This window comes from Nyctibius grandis, chromosome 5, assembly GCF_013368605.1.
Source record: "Nyctibius grandis isolate bNycGra1 chromosome 5, bNycGra1.pri, whole genome shotgun sequence".
Classification (NCBI taxonomy): Eukaryota; Metazoa; Chordata; class Aves; order Nyctibiiformes; family Nyctibiidae; genus Nyctibius; species Nyctibius grandis.
The window spans coordinates 56,612,440-56,631,163 of NC_090662.1; the positions used below are offsets into that span (position 1 = coordinate 56,612,440).

Here is an 18,724-nt window from a genome sequence, read left to right on the forward strand (position 1 = left end):
AGATGCAGCATTTTATTTAAAGGCCAGGTTAGGTATTGTAACTTCTAGCCAACGTTTGTTACAGTAAATATTGAAACAACCTCCTTGAATCCTGCCTTATAATAGGTACACAAAAATTAGTTATCTTGTTTTAAATATTCTTTTTGCTTTATATCTTTCAGGGTCTCCTTTCAACCTATTTCTTAATTAGCATATTCCTCCTGAACTGAAGAATAAATGGGATCTGAAATGAATTTAATAGGACATCACCAGCTAGCCACTGCTGATGGATTTTCTTTTGGTGAAGGTCCTCATTTATTTGGTAAGTCACCAAATTAAAATTACTTAAAACTGTAAGCTATCCCTTACTCAGAAACCTAGAAGAAAATGCACTGAAATCTCATGTTAAGGATGTGTGGTTGACATCTGCCAGCCTTCTTGAGTCTTCAGTACCTATGGAAGGAATAATAAATAATTGATCTGTGGTGTTAATGTAATCCTGCACACTATTGCTCTCATTGCTGCTCATAGCAGAGCTTGTATAATACCTGAAAACATTCAGCAAAGACAGACCTCTGTATGTAGGCCAGATGTTATCTTTGGGTGAGTCATTTAATTCAAGCTGAGCAGATATATTTTCAGTTAATTTGTAATAAAATTATACTGCAATGTATTTGCATTGACATATTATGCAAATTTATGAAAGTAATTTCACCTAAATTAAAACCTTTGTCTTACTGAGGCCATTAAAAAGTTATGCTATTAACTTCAATGCACAAGAAAATTTATAATGCAGGCTGGAAAATTCTCCTTGCTCCAGTGGGTTTGTTAATGAATGAAGAATTCTTGGTCAATATTCTATAAGCATGGGGAAGCTGTCTTCTGTTAGATGTACTGCTAAAAAAAAAAAAAAAAAAAGGAGAATAATACTTTTTTTTAGCCTTTCTTTTGGCAGCAGAGGGGGGACCTTCATTGAGTGACATGATACATTCAGGGCCTCTCAGGGCCTCACCCACAATACAGACCCCCACAGAAAGCTGCAACACTTCAGAAGTTTCCAGTCCAAATAAGACCAGAATTCTGTTTTTTTGAGTGCTGGAAAAATTGAAAATGTTTCAGTTTCATGTATCTGAAACAAGAATAGTGGCTTGGGCGTGGAGGGACTTTGACATGTGGAGCCGCTCCTGCTGCAGAGCTCTTAAAAGCTGGGAGCATCTCTCCAAATCAGACCACTTCCAGTGTCCTGGCTCCATCCAGCTAAACTAAAGCACTATCCCTAATGATAAGCAAAGCCTGTTGCATTACTGTGTGTTATTATTTTTTTCCCTAAATGTGTTGGTTTTTGGTAAGAGAAATGTTTTTGCAGTTGTTAAAAATGTATATGTAAATAGATAAACCACTTCCTTTCTACCTGTTAATTCCAATGTCAGGCCATGATATGCAAAGTGGAGAATGATGTTCAAATGTAGGGTACCAAATTTTATAACCAGTTATCCCTTTAAAATAGTCCTGCATAACTGAACTACTTTGGATTTTTGTCAAGATTATTTTCCCCCGACATCTACTTTTTCACTAATTATTTCATTATTTTTTAACGAGTAATGATCAGGTAGCTTCAAAATACAAGGAAGCACGTTAATGTAAAATACTTTCCCTCCACACTCAAATCTTGCTCAGAAATTGTGAGGTCTTCAGAAGAGGGATTGTGTCTCCCATTATAGGTATTCAGAGCTTAGCACAATGGAGATTTAATTCAAACTGACATTTCTGTAACAGAAAGAAATTATGTATTAAGGGGTTGAATCAGGGGTCCCATTAGGAAGGAGACTTAGCACTCCTGCTGTGTTTCCCTTAAGTTGACTTCTGTTTTGTATGGCCACTTGGTCCTGTTTTGCGGGATGTCACTTACATCTCAGAAGTGAATTATTTTCAAATCTGGTGTCTTTTGCTTTTGTAGCTGGAAAAAAAACATCAGAAATAATATGTAACTGAGTCCACAGAGAAAGTTACTCATTGTGAAAGTATGACTCCATTTCTTCAAAATGCTTGTAGGAAATGGTTTTGCCTCTGAATTTTGTATCTGTAAACTACTTGCATTTTTTTGACATTCAGTTTTGGCAGGTAGGGACGTGTGAACCCAAGGAAACAGGAAGAAATCTTTTCTTTTAAATGGCCCTTAGACCACACATTTCTCCCAGGACTTCTTACACATTACAGCTCTGATGTAATGCAAGTGAGAAATTGCTGGCCTACAAACATCAGCCTTATACAAAACAGTCTCCTTTTTCAAAGATGCATACTCACATTCTGTAAAAAACCTTGGAAATATATTATCTTTTCATTATGCTTCACTCAGTCTATGGGGAGAGTGTTCTTAGACCTTCAAAAACAAATCTAAGTGCATCTCCAACCATTAGCAACAGATCCAGGTCTCTCAGCAGAAATGTTGTCAATCACGAGTTGCTTGTGCTGTGAGTCTCATCACCATGGTAATTCCAGGGCACTTCTACATAATCACCCTCAAGATTTCTAGTTGCAGCAGGTTTCAGAAGAGCTTAAAGAAAAAAAAGGTTTTCTACCTTTCAGTAGCTGGAAATTGTATGTTGCTATTTTAACAGTATTTATCTAAAGCAAAGTACCTCTTCATGTCTTTGGAGTTAGTGTGTTTTAACTGTAGTTTTTCGCTTCTGTAGTTACGAGTGCCCGGAAAAAGGGGCTCAAAATGCAAATGAGGAAGGATCTTTAACCCAGCAGAAGTCCGAGTCCTTCCCTTCCACCCTGTCTTCCTGGAAAACTGCTTCTATTTTTCTACCTCACTACTCAGGTGATTTAGAAACATCCTAGATCTCTTTATAGAAAACATCTTTTTGAAGAAGTGATCAAAACTAGATATGTAAAAGGCATCCTGTGTAGCATCTGCATGCAAGATCAACTTTGCCTTCCTTGCAGCTCTGGTTTTCCCAGTGAAGGAAAAGGACTCTTGACAAGAAATCCCAGAGGTGCATGGGTGTCCGTGGGACCTGTCCTGTTAAGATATTTCTCTTCCTCAGTCAAACCCTGTTTTTATTTCACAAGCCCCATTGATTTGAACAGGGCCAGCTATGTGGAGACTAGTCCAATTTCATACCCTGAACTAAAAGAAAGTGACACATCTACCAATCTGCATTTTTGAACCCCTGTAATTTAGGACCGAAATCCTGATCTCCTTTAAAACCTTTGGGAGTTTTGTAGTTCACTTTAGAGCCATGAATTTGTCCTGTGGACGCTTCCACCATGATAGACATAGACTGATCTGAGCTCTTCCACTTTGCTCCAAATTGGCTGGTCACAAGCTGTGACCTAGAAGATGTTGAGCTGCATTAGCAGAGCACTGTGCTGAAGTCGACAAGCCTTGCTCTAAGGCAATAAGGCAATTCAGCTGGGACAGCAAGACTGTTGCAAAAAGGTATTAGGTAACATCTTTCAATTGCCTTTGAAAGTTTTTCGTATTAGGGCCAATACATGTGTTAAATACCAGTATCTCCATTACCTTATTCTTCCAATGGTTGTCACTCGCCCTTTTTTACAAGGAAATAATTTTCAGACACCAAAAATGTCTCCTTCGTAATTTAAATGTGGAGTGTAAGCTTATATATTTGTATGGCATCTGAAATATATACAGCATTTCACTCAAACTGTCATTTGTATAAGTAGCAGGCCTTTAAAGTAATAGCCCCATTCTATTTTCTGTAAAAAGCACCTTACACAGGAGTTATTAATATGCAAGATCTTAAGTGTAAAATTTTAGCTGTCAGAGATGGATTTTTTTCTAAGAACCTGGAAAGATAAGTCAGTACTGTTACATGTTTGATTTGAATAAAGACCTATTTTAAGTATTTTTGATGGCCTGACAATGTTTTCTTGTAATGTAACATCAAAATATAACAAGACAAGAAATACCACCCTCATTGTACATGTCCCTATCTGAGAAAAGTTTTTTGGGGTGAATGAGCACTCTTAAAAACTGTATTGAAACGGAAAAGGAAGAATAAACAAAAAAAGAAACCTAACAAAGGGGAAAAGAAAGCAATACATCTAAACTTGTCTTAAATATTTGACAATGTAAGAACAATGAAATGCCATTGAAAATTGTCGTAGGCATAGAAGAGTGGCTAAGATGAGCTTAAAAGGCTGACTCCTTTTAGATAAATTTGTATTTGTTCTGGTTATGCTTTTTTTTTTTTTTAAAAAAAAAAGGTAGTAGGATCAAGTGTCCAAACTGATTAAACAGCTTCAAAATCATAAGAGATGTTAAATAACTACTTGTCTTTAGCACCACCTGGCAGACAATGCAACATCTGGCTTCATCCCTGCAGAGAAGATAATTATGCCTGTAACAGACCCTCAAATCAAAAGGAAACAAACCAACACAAATTAAAACAGAAAATCATGTATGTATAATAATTACAAAGAGAGCCAAACTAAACAGAGTGGCAATCTGAGAAAAAAAAAATTAAAGAGAAGGAATGCAGACGAACAGGGCTCTGAGGGTGTAAGTTGCACCACAGAGCAAGGCAAAACCAAAATGCATTTGTGTGATGCTTCCTTTTGTGCATGTGGGAGTCATTTGTTGAGCTTAGCCTGGAAAGGAGACTATTTCGTGAAATAAGGGGAATCTTGCAGTCTGGGGCTTCAGTGTCAGCCTATTTACTTCCAGGTGTGGTTCTCTGACATACTTCCGGTCACAGATCTGATGTTGAGTCTTAGTGGGCTCATCCACAGTGCTAAATGAATGAGGTTGAAGAGTGAAAGAGGCACAGCACCCTTGACTGTCCATCTTGACACTACTCCACTCTTAGCTTGCTCTGGGGCTCTGTTTTAGATTGCTTTAGTAGGTATCTTTAAAACATGGGCTTACTCCAGGGAATGTTCCCAAGAAGGTGGTGTGGACAAGACTGTAGTAGGTTTGGCTCCTTCTACCCTACACTGTCCTCTAATACTGTCTCAGTGGGGTTTGTACCTTCGTACCTTAGCTGCCATCAAACCAAGGCAAGCCACACAACCTTCTGACTTCATGCTGTCCCAGTGGTGCTGTGGTGGCATCCAACACAGCCCTCACAATGTTACAGGTGCTTTGAACTGAAATGACATATATGAAACAATAATATCTGACAGCCACAGGGAGGCTACATGGGCCCAGAAGAGTAAGGCCAGCAACAAAGACTATGTAGCACGGATGCATCCTGCCCACTCTGCAAAGAGTTAGAGTTACCCCTAGGCTACATAGGCGAGAATTGATCCTTGACTTTTGGCCTTGGAGCAAGGACATCTCTCTGGCACTCTTTTATCTTATCATACAGATGTGTCCAGTATGGCCTGAGCACTTTGGCATTTCTGTGCTTAAAAAAACACCTGTTAATCCACTCAGCTAAAACGTGCTTCTTCTGATATTGAAGTGGTTAAGATATGGCACAGAATCACCTGACGTTACTAAATATTTATCGATAAAAATTCTGTTGTAAATAAATCACAATAGGTATAAAATTACAATGGCTAGGCTACTTGGAGGCATCCCCTTGAATGGTAACCAAATTTTATCCAGGTAAATCCACACTGGGACCGGACGTTGCTATTGTTTCAGACATTTACAAACAAGTTTCTCTGGAATGAAGTTAATCAGTAAACTATATAACCTCTGGCCTGTGTCACTCCTTTGCTAGTCTTGAAGAAAGTTCTCATAATAAAGAAGTCAATAGGATACAGACAAAGCAGAACTAAGAAGTTTTATTTATATGTAGTCTTTAGGGGGGGAAAAAAGAAAAAGAGAGGGAAAGGAGGACTGGGTACCTTAAGGAGAGTATTTTTCTTCAAGAAATGGTTAGACCGAAGACAGCCTAAGGTAGGATATTGTCGTGTTCTCGCTTGGACGTGTTTGCTGTCTGACCTTGTTTTCTTCCTTGAGACTGTAGGATGCTAGAAAGTTCTTTAAACCAAGTGATCTTTAAAGATCTGCAAATAATTTGTTTGGAATTAAATCAGGATTTCATTAACGGTTATGCTATGGTTTCCAAATTATGTAATCCTGAATCTTGTTCTTATTTCTTTAAGTTCCTTCATTAACATCCTATGGAGAGCCAGAGGTCAATATTTTAACCCTGCTTAGAATTTTTTTCTTTTCAATTAGCTTTATATTAGTGGAACAATAACTTTTACATTAAAATGTGATCTCGTGATTTCTGTAATATTCTGAATAAACATACCTTCAATCTGCACATAACCTCAGTATAATTCTGCAAACTGAAAACTGTCCTTCCTTCCTATAAGGAAAATTCCCTTTCACTTCTACAAGCGGTCAAGCCTACATCAAATATTTTTTCAAGTCTTATGTAAAATATTCTGTGTAAAATTTAAAGGAACAAAAGCAAAACTTTCCTATGAGTTTCAGTTACAAGGGGTACTGTGGAAAAATATTTGTAAAATGATGACCACATCCATGTGAAGGTTTCACTTTGGTATTAGTAAGCTTTCCAGATTTCTGTGAAATGGTTTTCATTGAAAAACATTTATTTGCAAAACACAATCTAAAAAATCTATAGCTGTAAGTTGCATCACATTTGTCTGCACTTAAATAGTCTTTCTTTAAAAATGTAAAAGGTATGTTTCCAAAAGGAAAAACAGTTAAATGTTTCAAAATAGTTAAGACCACACAAACATAAAATATTGCTGTATTCCAGTGAGCTTGTTTCTGATTTCACTTTCACTGCATATACTACTGCAACTCCAGCGATTTCAGTGGGCTGGCTCATGCTTTACAGTGGCAGGAGACCATCCCATCTCAGACTTCTACTAATATATATCTGGATAAAAGCGTATGTACATTCTGGTTAGCAAGATAAGATTAGTTTTCTCTTGCGATAAGAAACTATTTGTTCTAGACTTGCATGTACTTTACAAAGCCTAATTCCAAAAATCAGTGTGGTTTTCAAATGTCACGCAGGACAGAGCAGTGCACTGTGCGCCTCTGAAAGTAGAACCCCTTTAGCTTTTGTTGGAAGCCTCGTGCATGCAGAGGGCTGGGGAACACAGCTCAGACCACACTTTTTGGATCAGGTCATAGAAATACTTTGTCCTAATAATTTCAAGGCATCTGGTTTCTGTTTCAATTTTTTTAAGATAATATTTCAGAGTAAAAGGATATTTCAACTGAAAAAATTAAACAGTTTCATTTTGAAATCATCTGTATGGAACACCTCTACAGTTTTAAACAATTATTTTTAGGAATGATTTTAGATCACTAATGCTTTGGAGCAGACTGTTTCTTACAGTGTTTAATTCTATAGTCGTTGACAATTTTGTGGGAAAAAAGGTAATTTGAAAACTGTTTTTGATCTGCTCTGAGTAAAGAATGGTGTCTCACTGAGTCAGCCCAAGTTGGCTGATTTCTAAGGATGAAATACAGATACCCACCAAGCCCTTCAAACAGGTCTACTTAAAAAAAAAAGAAAAAAGCCCCCTTTAGCTAAAGTGGGAAAACCTGCATAGTTACAACCTAATTATCTTTAAAAATCAGTCTGGTCTCTGTAACTGTAGCATCTGAGCACTTCCCAGAGTTTTAGCTATAAACCTGTTTTACATAAAACAAGACCAAGTTCTCTCAGTCTCTCTCAACCCTGTCTATTCTTCCTCTTCCCTTCCGTTGTTCTGAGCATGGACTCAATTCAGCGGAATTGTTCAACTATGATGTGTCTGACACAGAAGGAAAAAGGAGGAGACACAGGCTGGTTGGGGTTTTTTCCCCATATTTAACTTTATACATTAAGACTCAGATTTTTTTGTTTCCTCCAGAAGCAAAGTAGAATTAATGATTGTGAAGATTTTTTTCAAAACATATCTGTAAACCAAATGGATCTGCAGTGGTTTAATTAAACACCTAATATTTTCTTGAGATGTGCTGCAGTTCTCTAGCAGTCCTGAGTTTTTTAATAAGACCTGAGATTATTTTTTTTTTCTGTGGAAGGAGTGTTGCCTTCTCTTCTTGCTCTTTCAGAGGCCCAAGCAGTTCAGGAGGCTGGTCTAGAGCTTTTGTGGAATTTCCTGTGGATGGCATAAAGCTAAAAATTAACAGTTTCTTCCTTTTCATTTTGGGATCATCCCACTTTCAAACTCAATCAACTAAGTAATTACTAACTAGCAAATGGCAACTTAGGTCTCCATGGTGAACAGATTCCTTTCCAAAGAGGGACTGAATTATTTGTATGATTGCGTATCTCACAATTAACACCAATTTTTGTACCTGAAATACCTTGACCAGTCTTAATGAGCAGCAGTCTCAGTGGTAAATATAATTAAAGGAAGACCACCCACTTATTAAACCTATACCGAACAATAAAGGTCAGCATCAAATCATTGCTGTCCTCACCCTTGACGTGTTTTGTCAATGCTGCAGCTGGCAGGTATCAGTGACAGTTTGCATTTGATGCATGAAGATGTAGCTTCACCTTCAGGCTCTTCCATAGAGTCCCCAGATGCCTGTATTTTGTCTCAGGTCTTCATATGATCTAAAGGGCATAAACTTGGGTTTGGGGAGTGCCTTCTGCTATTCTGCTTCTGCTAGTGTAGTACTTGGGTCCCTGGCCTCTTCTGGAGCAACTAAATGCAATCATAATGAAACTAATTGTTCATAATAAATGGCATCATTATTCTCATTTGGTTTTGTGTCACATTTTTCCAGATGTACATCTTGCTGCTTAGTCTTGAACTGGGACCTCAACATTTGCTCCTGGCAAAGATGTGCTGTGGACAATACAGCAATCACAAATCCAAAATATTTGTATGGCTTCTGCAGCATGGTAAAGTAGGAAGGGCAGAAGGCTGCAGAGCAAGAGCATGAGACCTTGAAAGTGAAAAATCAGATGAAACGAAAAGGTTAGTTTCTGGCACTAACTGAAGTCAGGCAAAGGAGAAGGAAGAATTCCCTGCTATAGATTTTAATTATTGTTGTCATTACAGATGTTCCCCCTTCTTAACTGTTAGCATTTCTTCATTGTTTCTGATTCCTCAGAAGTGAAGGAGACTTGCCAGGGAACTGATCCTATGTCAGCAAAAATGTTTTTGGAGTGCTTCTGAAGCACTGTTAAGTAATGGTCACAAATGAACATTAATGTATGATTTCCTTGTAAATGATGCTGTTGACTCCAATGAAAGTGGCACTCAGCATGTTCCTGGAAATATGCACTATTTTTCTCAGATTCTCATCTTGGAACTAATGAAGGAATTGTGTCAGTGTTGTCATGAAATGGCAAGATGTGGCTTTCTCCAACAGAAAATGTGAAGTAGTTTGCAAATAACTTTTAAATTTCTCTTTTCAGCTGTTTGACATGGGCTTGATTTTAATTACACCATCCGGCGACTGCTAGATGTTGTTGCACTTGTAGCACAGAAAAAAATGAGATTTAAGTTGTTTGCATTTTTAAACCTGCTATTTAATGGGCAAAGTTAAGGTAGCCTCCAGATACTGTGTTGATCCTGACAAGAAAGATTGCCATTCCTTGTACCGCTGCCAGGCTTGTTGTTGTCTCAGAGGTGAATAGCGCTGGCTTACAGAGGTGCTTCATATGAGAACTGCACAACTGCACTGAGTGGCACAGTCTTGTAGGGGCTGGGAACCAGGCTGCAGAGGCTGGCTGGGTGGCCACTGGAGGCTGGATGGCGAGAAGGTCGCATTTCACCACTTATATTAGGAATATCTTCCCTGTTCCTTCATGGTCCCTTGACTTTCCCCTTTCAGGCTCTTCTTAAAGGTTTATTTCATGTTCTTAGTCTTCTAATTAAGCCTCACACTTGTCATCTTTCCCCAGTGCAATTTTTCCCTGTCATGACGTACTCATTGAGAATTAAATAGAAATTAATATGATGTCTGAGTCTTGATCTAACTTTCACCAAAGTCAGGATTTTTGGCTTTTGTTTGGATTTCTTTTATTCTGCTGTGAGACCTAATTCATGTTGCTAGCTTCTCTGTGGTGTGGAATGTTCTTTCTTGTAAACTGAACATTTATACGATTAGCTGCATGGTATCTTTCAAGATTTTTTTATGTCAGTGTCAGTGCTGGACATTTCCACCAATAATAAAGGAGTAGCTGAGAATGGCTCAGTCACTTTAAAAGTATCTTGCTATGTATTTGAGTAGGACCAGGACCACAGCAAATCTGAGATCACATAATGCAATCTTTATGATTATGCTTTGTTTTTGAGATGGATATCTGGAAGTGGAAACTTCTCTGGTAACTGCAGTTTCGTGGTAGTAATGGAAATTGTTTTTTGCGTTATTATTTTCCAGGTGTCCTTTCAGAGCCAATGAGTTCTCCAGTGCAAGAGGCAGATGTGTCACCTTACACACAGTACAACAGTGTGCCATTTCCCCAAGTTCAGCCTCAGATTTCATCACCGCCTTATTACTCCAACCTAGGCTTCTACCCTCCGCAGCATGAGGAATGGTATTCCCCCGGGATGTATGAGCTCAGGAGGATACCCTCAGAGACCTTTTTCACAAGGGAGACAGAGATAATGGATCTCCCTGCAGCAAAAAAGACTAGACTGGGTCACTCCACAGGAAGAGTGAAAGGGGAAGAACTCTGTGTGGTCTGTGGTGACAAAGCCTCTGGGTACCACTACAATGCTCTTACTTGTGAAGGGTGCAAAGGTAGGATGAAATCAATTACAAAATACAATTCAGCTAATAAGCACAGCAGTTTCCAAATATTTTCTTTCTAGTTAATTTTATCTGAGTCATTAAGTATTTTAGAGACTTACGTTTGGATCTGGTGTACACTATTCTGTATTTTCCCCAAGGCAGATTGGCAGCGTCTTCCATCATTGTCTTGTGATTATAGAGCACAGTTGGCCAACCTATGGCTCTTGAGCCATCATTAGCTCTTGGTAAACTGCAGAACAACTGCAAACCCAGCCCAAATGCCTCCTGTAGTGCGCATTGAAAGGAAGGGAAAGCTGTCTGCTCCCACCTGCAAGCTGTTCCCAGAGAAACTTTTCCCCCAGCTCCCAAAGGATATGGTGGGTGTCTTCAGGTTTGTGAAATGAAAGGACTTCTAATTCTAGACTTTCTTCTAGGGATAGCCCCTATCTCTAGGGAGGGAGCTTCTTCAGGAAACAGATGGTATCTGTAGGATAAATATCTTACTTCTTAGGAGAACAGTGTTCACAAGCTGGTGTCAAGATAATTGGGATATAGAAAATCATTGCCTTTATTGGAAACATGATTGCCAGATATTTTAGCAGAGAGGGAGAAAAGTTTATGCTGATGGAATAACTATTATACCTAAAGACAGTTACTCTGTGACAGGGCTGAGGTACATTATAGAAAGAAAAATAATGCCCCAGTTTTTCATTCTATTATGTGAATAAATATTTCATTATCATTTCTGTTTTATGGATAAAGGCTGAAGCATGGGCATTACTGAAGCACTAAAATATCTTAATGTGGACCTCACTGTCACTGAACGTGGACTTTGAACTAATTTGGAGGTTTTGCTTTATCTGTTACAAATTCATTTCTGAGGGCACAACAGGCCACACTGGTCAACCACTCTAAACATGAATACAGTCAAGTATCATATAGTTTACCTCAATAATTCCAATAACTAAGAGATTAGTTTCTTTCTGCTGTCCATGTGAAGAGTCTCAAAGTAAAAAAATATGAATTAATTCATATGAAGGCTGTCATCATAAACCAGATTAAACTCAATTTTAATGTGAAGATTCCAAGTAATGATACATTTACCCTGTTAGTAAGCTATTCCTACTGTTTATTAACTTCATTATTAAATGTCTTAGCAATTTTTCAAAGACACAGTTACAAACTATGGAATTCGTAAAGAATGTTTCTAGGAGAGCGGATAAAACCACCAGGTAAATACTCAGACTAAAACCCATGGTGAAAGGAAATATGCATTCATCTCTCTACTGATTCAGTTTGAATCACTCTATGTAATCATAATTTTACTGCTTTATTGGGATAATTTATTTTATGTTTTCATTCTGTTTCATGACTGCAACATCAATTACAAAGAATAGTACCCTTGATCAAACATAGTAAAAGTTGAATTATTTAAGGATAGTACATTCTGTTTCTACAATAAACTTTAGAGGTAATTAAAGTACCAGCTGATTCTGTAAAAAGATGTGCTGAGGATAGTAATTCTGTTTGACAAGGTGAAGGGGATATCATTCTTGTGTATCTATCTGTGGAATTTTTCACATGGGTATATATTACCCTCAAAGCATGGTGACCAAAACTGGGCTCAGTACTTTAGTTGTGGTCTTATCAGTGCAGTAAAAGAACTAACTCATGTGTCTCACATTCAAGTATGAGATTAGCCCTTCTTTTTGGCAAAAAGACTGTTAATTCATGCTCAATGTGTGTCCAAAATAATACACAGATCCCTTTCTGCAGGACTAGTGCTCACCTTGCAGCATCCCTACTCCATTGATGCCATGGACATTCTTATTCAAAGAGGGAGGCTTTGCATATATTTTTATGGGATTCAATCCTCTGTGATTAATATGTTAATTTCTTTTAAATTTTTTTCTTCGGTAATGCATTCAGTAACACCCTCCTTCGTTCTTGTTTTTTTCTTGGGCAGAAGGAACAACATTAAGATCTTATTTATCATCCCTCATGAGAATATTAATCTAAAGTTATGGGCAGGAGTATACACTTCTGTATGTTTTTAAAATATGTTACTATTCATTAATGAATAAATATTAAATATTTCATTAATATTTTTCATAATATGCAAAAGCAGATTAAACAGAACATTTGCTCTCATACAGCATTTGCCTGTGGTACTATGAAAACAAAAAGGAAAGGCTTCCTTGAGGTTTCTCTCACCTCTAATATATCACTTTAGAAAATGCTGCCTTGATTAACAATAATTACATCACAGTTGTGGTTCATAAAGAATGAGGCAGTTCAGGCATTGTTGCAGTACAGGGAGCAATACACTGTGCTTTAAAGCCTGCTGCTGTAGAGGGCATTTCTGAGAGAACCTTTGCAGACAGGCATCAAAGACTTTTTGGTATAGCCTCAGCCTGCATAGTGATACTGGGTTTTAAGGGCCATTTTCAGATGTTACTGAACAAGTGTGACATAGTATCACGCTTGTTCAATAAAGCCACAGAATAAGTTCTGCTGAGAGAAAAGGTAGTTGTGAATTCCCTCTGTGCAGGCTGGTGGTATGAGTTTTTGCAGTCTTCAAACCACTTCTGATAATGCTTGATGTCTCTCACGCCAGACTGACAATACTTCTTGCAAAGAAGGGTCCTGCTTTAATCTTCTCTTCTCACTAACACCCACCACGTGGACACGGGGGGAAGGAACGCTGGAGCATCTTGATAGTCTGATAGAGCAGAGCAGGTGCTTTGTTAGCAATTGTGAGCTTTAAAATCTTTTAAAGTTAAAAACTCAAAGCAGTTGGCCATGAGGATGGCAAATGGAGATATTTACAAAGCTTTCATCTACACTTTTAACAGCTGTCCTCCTTCAACTTTCATAATTTCCATAAGAAAAATCAGCATCAGTATCAACGGAGCAGCTCTAGCCATAATTAATCATATTCATGACTAGCTAAGAGAACAAAGCAAATTCAACATTTCCAGGGAACGTGAGCTTTTTGTAATTTGGCAAGATCAGATAAAAGTTAAGACTGTGCCAGAAAAGCCTTCAGCTTTTGGGGCTACCCGTCATTAGTTCAACAGATGCCATTTCTGATTTACCTCTGAATGTTTGTAAAACTCTTGCTGGTATAGAAGGTGACATGTAAAATATTTCAGGCAGTTTAAGTTAATTTTGAATTATTAGTGAGCAATATATATAGAAATTCTATCCAAAACAAAAAGCTAATTTCAAGATTAATTATGAAGTCTGTTCAAGAAGACGATGATTCAAGAGTCACTTAATGATAAAACTGAACCAAGAGTAAGGTTAAAACTACTTTTTGCCAAAAAATTATTTCACTTTTCATTTCACATCTTTTCGCTTTTTCAAAAACTTTGTTTTCAAGAAAAAATACGTGACTGCTTGAATCTTGTTGGTTCCTAGCTTTTGAATCCATATTTTTGCATTCTTCTTTTACAGTCTGACATACTTTAAAAAATTCATTTACTAAAGGTCTTTTCCTTTGCTCCTCCACGAAAAAGCAAATGCACACCTTGTGGGCAGGGTGAGTGATAAAGTCATCAATTGGAGTTAGACTGTCATAAATACTTGTGCAGATCTTTTCGACATTTACTACTAATTAATATGTCATAAATTACAGGATTTAAATTTAGCAAATAAAATTCTTAAATTATGTAAAGCAGATGCAGTTGCCTTCAACAGACACTGAGAACCTACAGCTTAAATCCAAGCCTTTTTCTCTCTTCCCTGACCAGTAAATGGTAATGTATTAAACACCAAGTGAATGATGAATAATGCCTGGGGCTGCTGGAGGTTCTAAGCAATCTGCATTTCAAAAGAGACTGATGCCAGTCAACTGTATTTATCTGAAAAGCAGCCAATAAAACAGACAGCATGGAAGAGATTTCAAGCAGGAATTACAGCAGATTCAGAGAAATGCCAGTTTTTTTGTGACCAGATAGTGGAATTGTTTTACTGGTAGCTACACATTGGTGCTTGGAAGAGATTATGTAACTATGAAAACATGGGCCAAAGTTGGGAAATTGTTACCTGACAATGGCAAAATCATCACATCATCTGTTATCTCGCCTAGATTCAGCAGGACAGTATCTTAGCTGAACACATTCTGAAAACACACAGACAAATCCTGCAATGGTCAAAAATTCAGATTCATATCTGAATTTGTGCTATGATTTGAGTATGGGAGACTGGGTCTTATCTGGTGCCTCTCTTAGTGCATCAAAGTGCCAGGCTGGAAAATGATGGTGGTTTTATTGTGCCAGCCAGTGGCGATAAGAAAGTAAAAGCTTTGTGACTAGCTCTGGTTTATGTAAATTTACGCAGAGCTCTAGTTTGAATTGCACTGTAAATCAGTGATGTGCCAGCAGTAGCTCCCAGGAGTCTATTTCAGAAACCTGCCCTCAGATCTGGAGGAGAACTGATTCCCTCTGTAGTTGAGGCTAAATAGTCTCTGCCATACAAAGGACAATGTAAAAAGATTGTGATGGCACAGTGAGTCACACTAAAAATTCAGGAAATGTTCAAATAATCATTGGCAGCAAAGACTCTGTTGGTTTGTGATGACTCTTTTATTTAATAACATTTAATATCTTGAGCACCCCACATTTTGCCCACAGTGCCACTCTCAGAGGTGTGCTAGGCAGCAGTCAAATAGGAGATTTGGACAGGCTGGGGAAAGGTCCTCTCAGTTTCTTGAATCAGTTGCTGTTTGCAGTTACCCTTGTGCAATTTTGGAGTGAATCCAGTGATTATACCAGTAGAAGGGCCTGCGCAGCTGAAATTAGGTGACTGCTTAACTCATCAGGTGGACAATATTTAGTGAATGAGGCTGGAGAGTCTTATAAACAGGGGAAGAGGCCACATGTGCAATAGGCAGATACAATGCAGCTTCGTTATTAAACTTGGGGTTGGGCAAGCAGACCAGTATGTGGAGCTTCTTCAGCTCCCAGGAATTGAGGGAATGGTGACAAGTTACTCAACTCTCTTTATGTGCATTCTGTACCTCAAGTGACCTAACAAACTCATATTTTTTTCACTGACTATTTGTATGGTACCACCCCACAGCTCTAGTGCTGGTGCTCAACCTGCTCCTGGCAGGTTTCAGATTTAGGTCTGAATTTTCCCAACACTCACAGTTCCAGGACCTTACTTTGGGCTAATGTCTAATGTTTGGGCCCGTGATTTACCATGTTGATTTATTAAATTATATGACTTTGATACTGTCGTCAATACAAATATCAAGGTTATTGTCATCCAGGTACTGAAAGAAACTCACAGTGCAGCAGAACATGTGTCATTCAGAAAACCCGCTGGAGATGGAGGTGCTCTTCCACTTCGTTACTTTGCTGCTTTGAGTGTTTTCTTTTATCTATGTCACTGCTGTGTTGTGCAGGGTTCTTCAGAAGAAGCATCACAAAAAATGCAGTATACAAGTGTAAAAATGGAGGCAACTGCGAGATGGACATGTACATGAGGAGAAAATGCCAGGAGTGCCGCCTAAGGAAATGCAAGCAAATGGGCATGTTGGCTGAATGTATGTATACAGCTATTTGCATCATATAGTCCGAGTGTGCATCAAATACTGTATTTGTTTAATTAGGCTGGTTTTAATAATAAAGCTATAAAAGATGTCATCTGGCAAGAGGAAGGTGCATTAAAGATGATGCCATGCCTGTGCATCAAATCCTGTTGAAAAAGACAGATGCACTTATAAGCAGTGGGATTTAGTTGATGATCAGGTACACAAGGGTGTAAGAGTCGAGCAACTGGTGAAGGAAGGGCTGTCCTGTGCTAGATGACAGTCATTAGTCTGCTTGAGTGGGAAGGAAAAGCAGTCAGGGGAAGCAAGTCTACAGGAGACTCCCCAGGAGCGAGAAGTTTGCAGTGTTGTGGAAGCCAGAGCAGGAAAGTCCTGGTGCTTCCTTTTACTACTCTTTCTGGGGCTCTCCCTGTCAAGTTCTTGCTAGCCAAGTCCAAAATTTGGCATTCAAACAATGCCATTTTCAAGAAAAGAGGAGGACTGCTGCTAGCAGGAAGTTTCTGTGCCAAGCGTACACTCGCAGACCTCACCCAGCAATCAGGCAAAGCCTGCTAAGGGCTAGCCCTTTTAAATAGTCTCATTAGATCTTCTTGTGGCACTACAGATTTTCCTAGCTTGGATATATGCACATATGTAGAACCATCTTCAGAAATGAAGCTGATGGACTTTAATAATGTTTCACATCAAAGCAAATAATATTCTATTCAGACTGACAGCTTACAAACTTAATTGAGCTTCACATTGGATAACTTAGAATAACAGGGATATTGGAGTGCAACTTTAAATGCATTTAAAATTCCATTTTGAGTAAAATGTTGGCCAGTCCATTATTTTTGCAAGCTTGCTCCTGAAAACAGTCTGTAAACATCTGCTCTTCTGCCTTCCATGAACAGGGCTACAGTTTATATTTCTTGATGGCTCCAATCATTTTAGCATGCACATATGTGTGAAACCAATTTAGGTTCATACAGGAAATTAATCTACTTGGAATTTTTAATATAATTCTATCCCTCAATCTGATCAGAAGATTCTATATTAACTGTTGGTTTTGTGAGAAACAATAAGCTCCATCAATACTTGGAATGCATTGCCAGAATAATGTAATTAATCTTGCATTCTGCAAATTGAACAGACTACAAAGATCCTGAGATATGACATACTCTCATGCAATACATAAATACATGAGCAGTCACCACCACTGTGATGACAGCACTCAATGTGTCCCTAAGTGTCAGAGGAAAATAACTGCCCTGTGGTGCTGATCCCAGATCCATTTTTCCAAACTTTTGAGGGTTCAAAATAGCCTGTGTGACTCAGTACAACAAAAAAACAACCCATCACCAAAAAAAACAGGTCAGCGTAAACAATACTGACTGGGCCTGCATGAAACTTTTAAACTGGCCTATCGTTTTCACAAACTGGCATATATGAAATAAAAGCCAGCGAGTGCCACTGCCATCTGACTCTCTCTCTGCAATGGAAACACTGGGTATCTTGTGTTGCTCATGACTTAACCATAAGCATGCTGTGATGAGGAGCATGCAATGAGGATGTTTGGCAAGGTACTATTTAATGGCTTTTAAGTATGAGTGTGCTGTATAATTGCATTTAGCTCAAGGCAAGCCAAACAGTAAAACATGAAGCTTCTAGTACTGTAGAGCATTTATTTGAAAAAAATGACTAGGAAATAAAAGGTTACCTTGAACTTTGTTTCACTTACTCATTTTGTAGGATTGTAATTGCTAGCTCTGTGGATTCGTATTTCCCTATGCAAAAGGAGGTAAAGTCTTACAAATATTTATGGAACAGCTACTCAACAATCCTACTCCTGCCCTTTATACACAAACCACAGACAGATCAAAATTACTAACCACCCATTTCAGTCATTTGCTGCCATTTTTATATAAACTTCAAGTTTCTTTGCTGAACTGTCTACCTAGGGAAGACCCAGGTTCTGCCATTCTTCCTGGAAGGTAATACCCATTTACTAGCCATTGAAACCTAACTACCTCTGAGGTAAAAAGTAAAGTCCTATCCCTCAGATGAGTTTTCCAGCTATCTTAAATGGAGACAGAATAAGATGTCAAGGTACTACTCGGTAGCAGGAAGCATGAGAAAAATCTGTCTTACTGCTTAAGGCAAATGTAAACCAAAATTTCCCTGGGAAGGTAGTAGACCAGATCCTAAGCTGGTGGAAAACAGTACAAGCCCATTAACACCGCCAAAGGATGCACTGAATAATTTAGAAAAAGAAATCTATGATGCTGTGCAGCAGCACAAATTACATGGCTCGATACCAATTATTATCTCCATCGTTCCTATTCCCTCCTTTCAAGGTATTATTTGCAGGTCTTATTTTAATCATGTAAATTTCCTCTTCTCTCAGCAGTTCAGGTAGGTTATTTTATATAGTGCTTAAACAGGAAATTAAAAACATTCACAATGAAATTCTCTGTTTTCATGGTATCTTCCTCCACCATCATATACCCACTGAATGAGCCTCTTTTTCTGCTCTG

At 38.3% G+C, this 18,724-nt stretch overlaps 1 protein-coding gene across 3 annotated transcripts in view; it reads left to right on the forward strand.

Moving 5' to 3' along the window:
- Positions 1-216: 216 nt before the first annotated feature.
- NR1H4 (nuclear receptor subfamily 1 group H member 4) overlaps positions 217-18,724 on the forward strand; it is a 34,273-nt gene continuing 15,765 nt past the window's right edge. The window contains exons 1-3 of one of the 3 annotated variants that reach the window (XM_068401900.1): positions 217-301; positions 10,295-10,657; positions 16,062-16,212. In XM_068401900.1, the coding sequence (XP_068258001.1) occupies positions 217-301; positions 10,295-10,657; positions 16,062-16,212 (599 nt within the window). Of the gene's footprint in view, positions 302-10,294; positions 10,658-16,061; positions 16,213-18,724 lie in introns of those variants that run through there. The other 2 variants (XM_068401901.1, XM_068401902.1) reach the window with 2 other exon arrangements.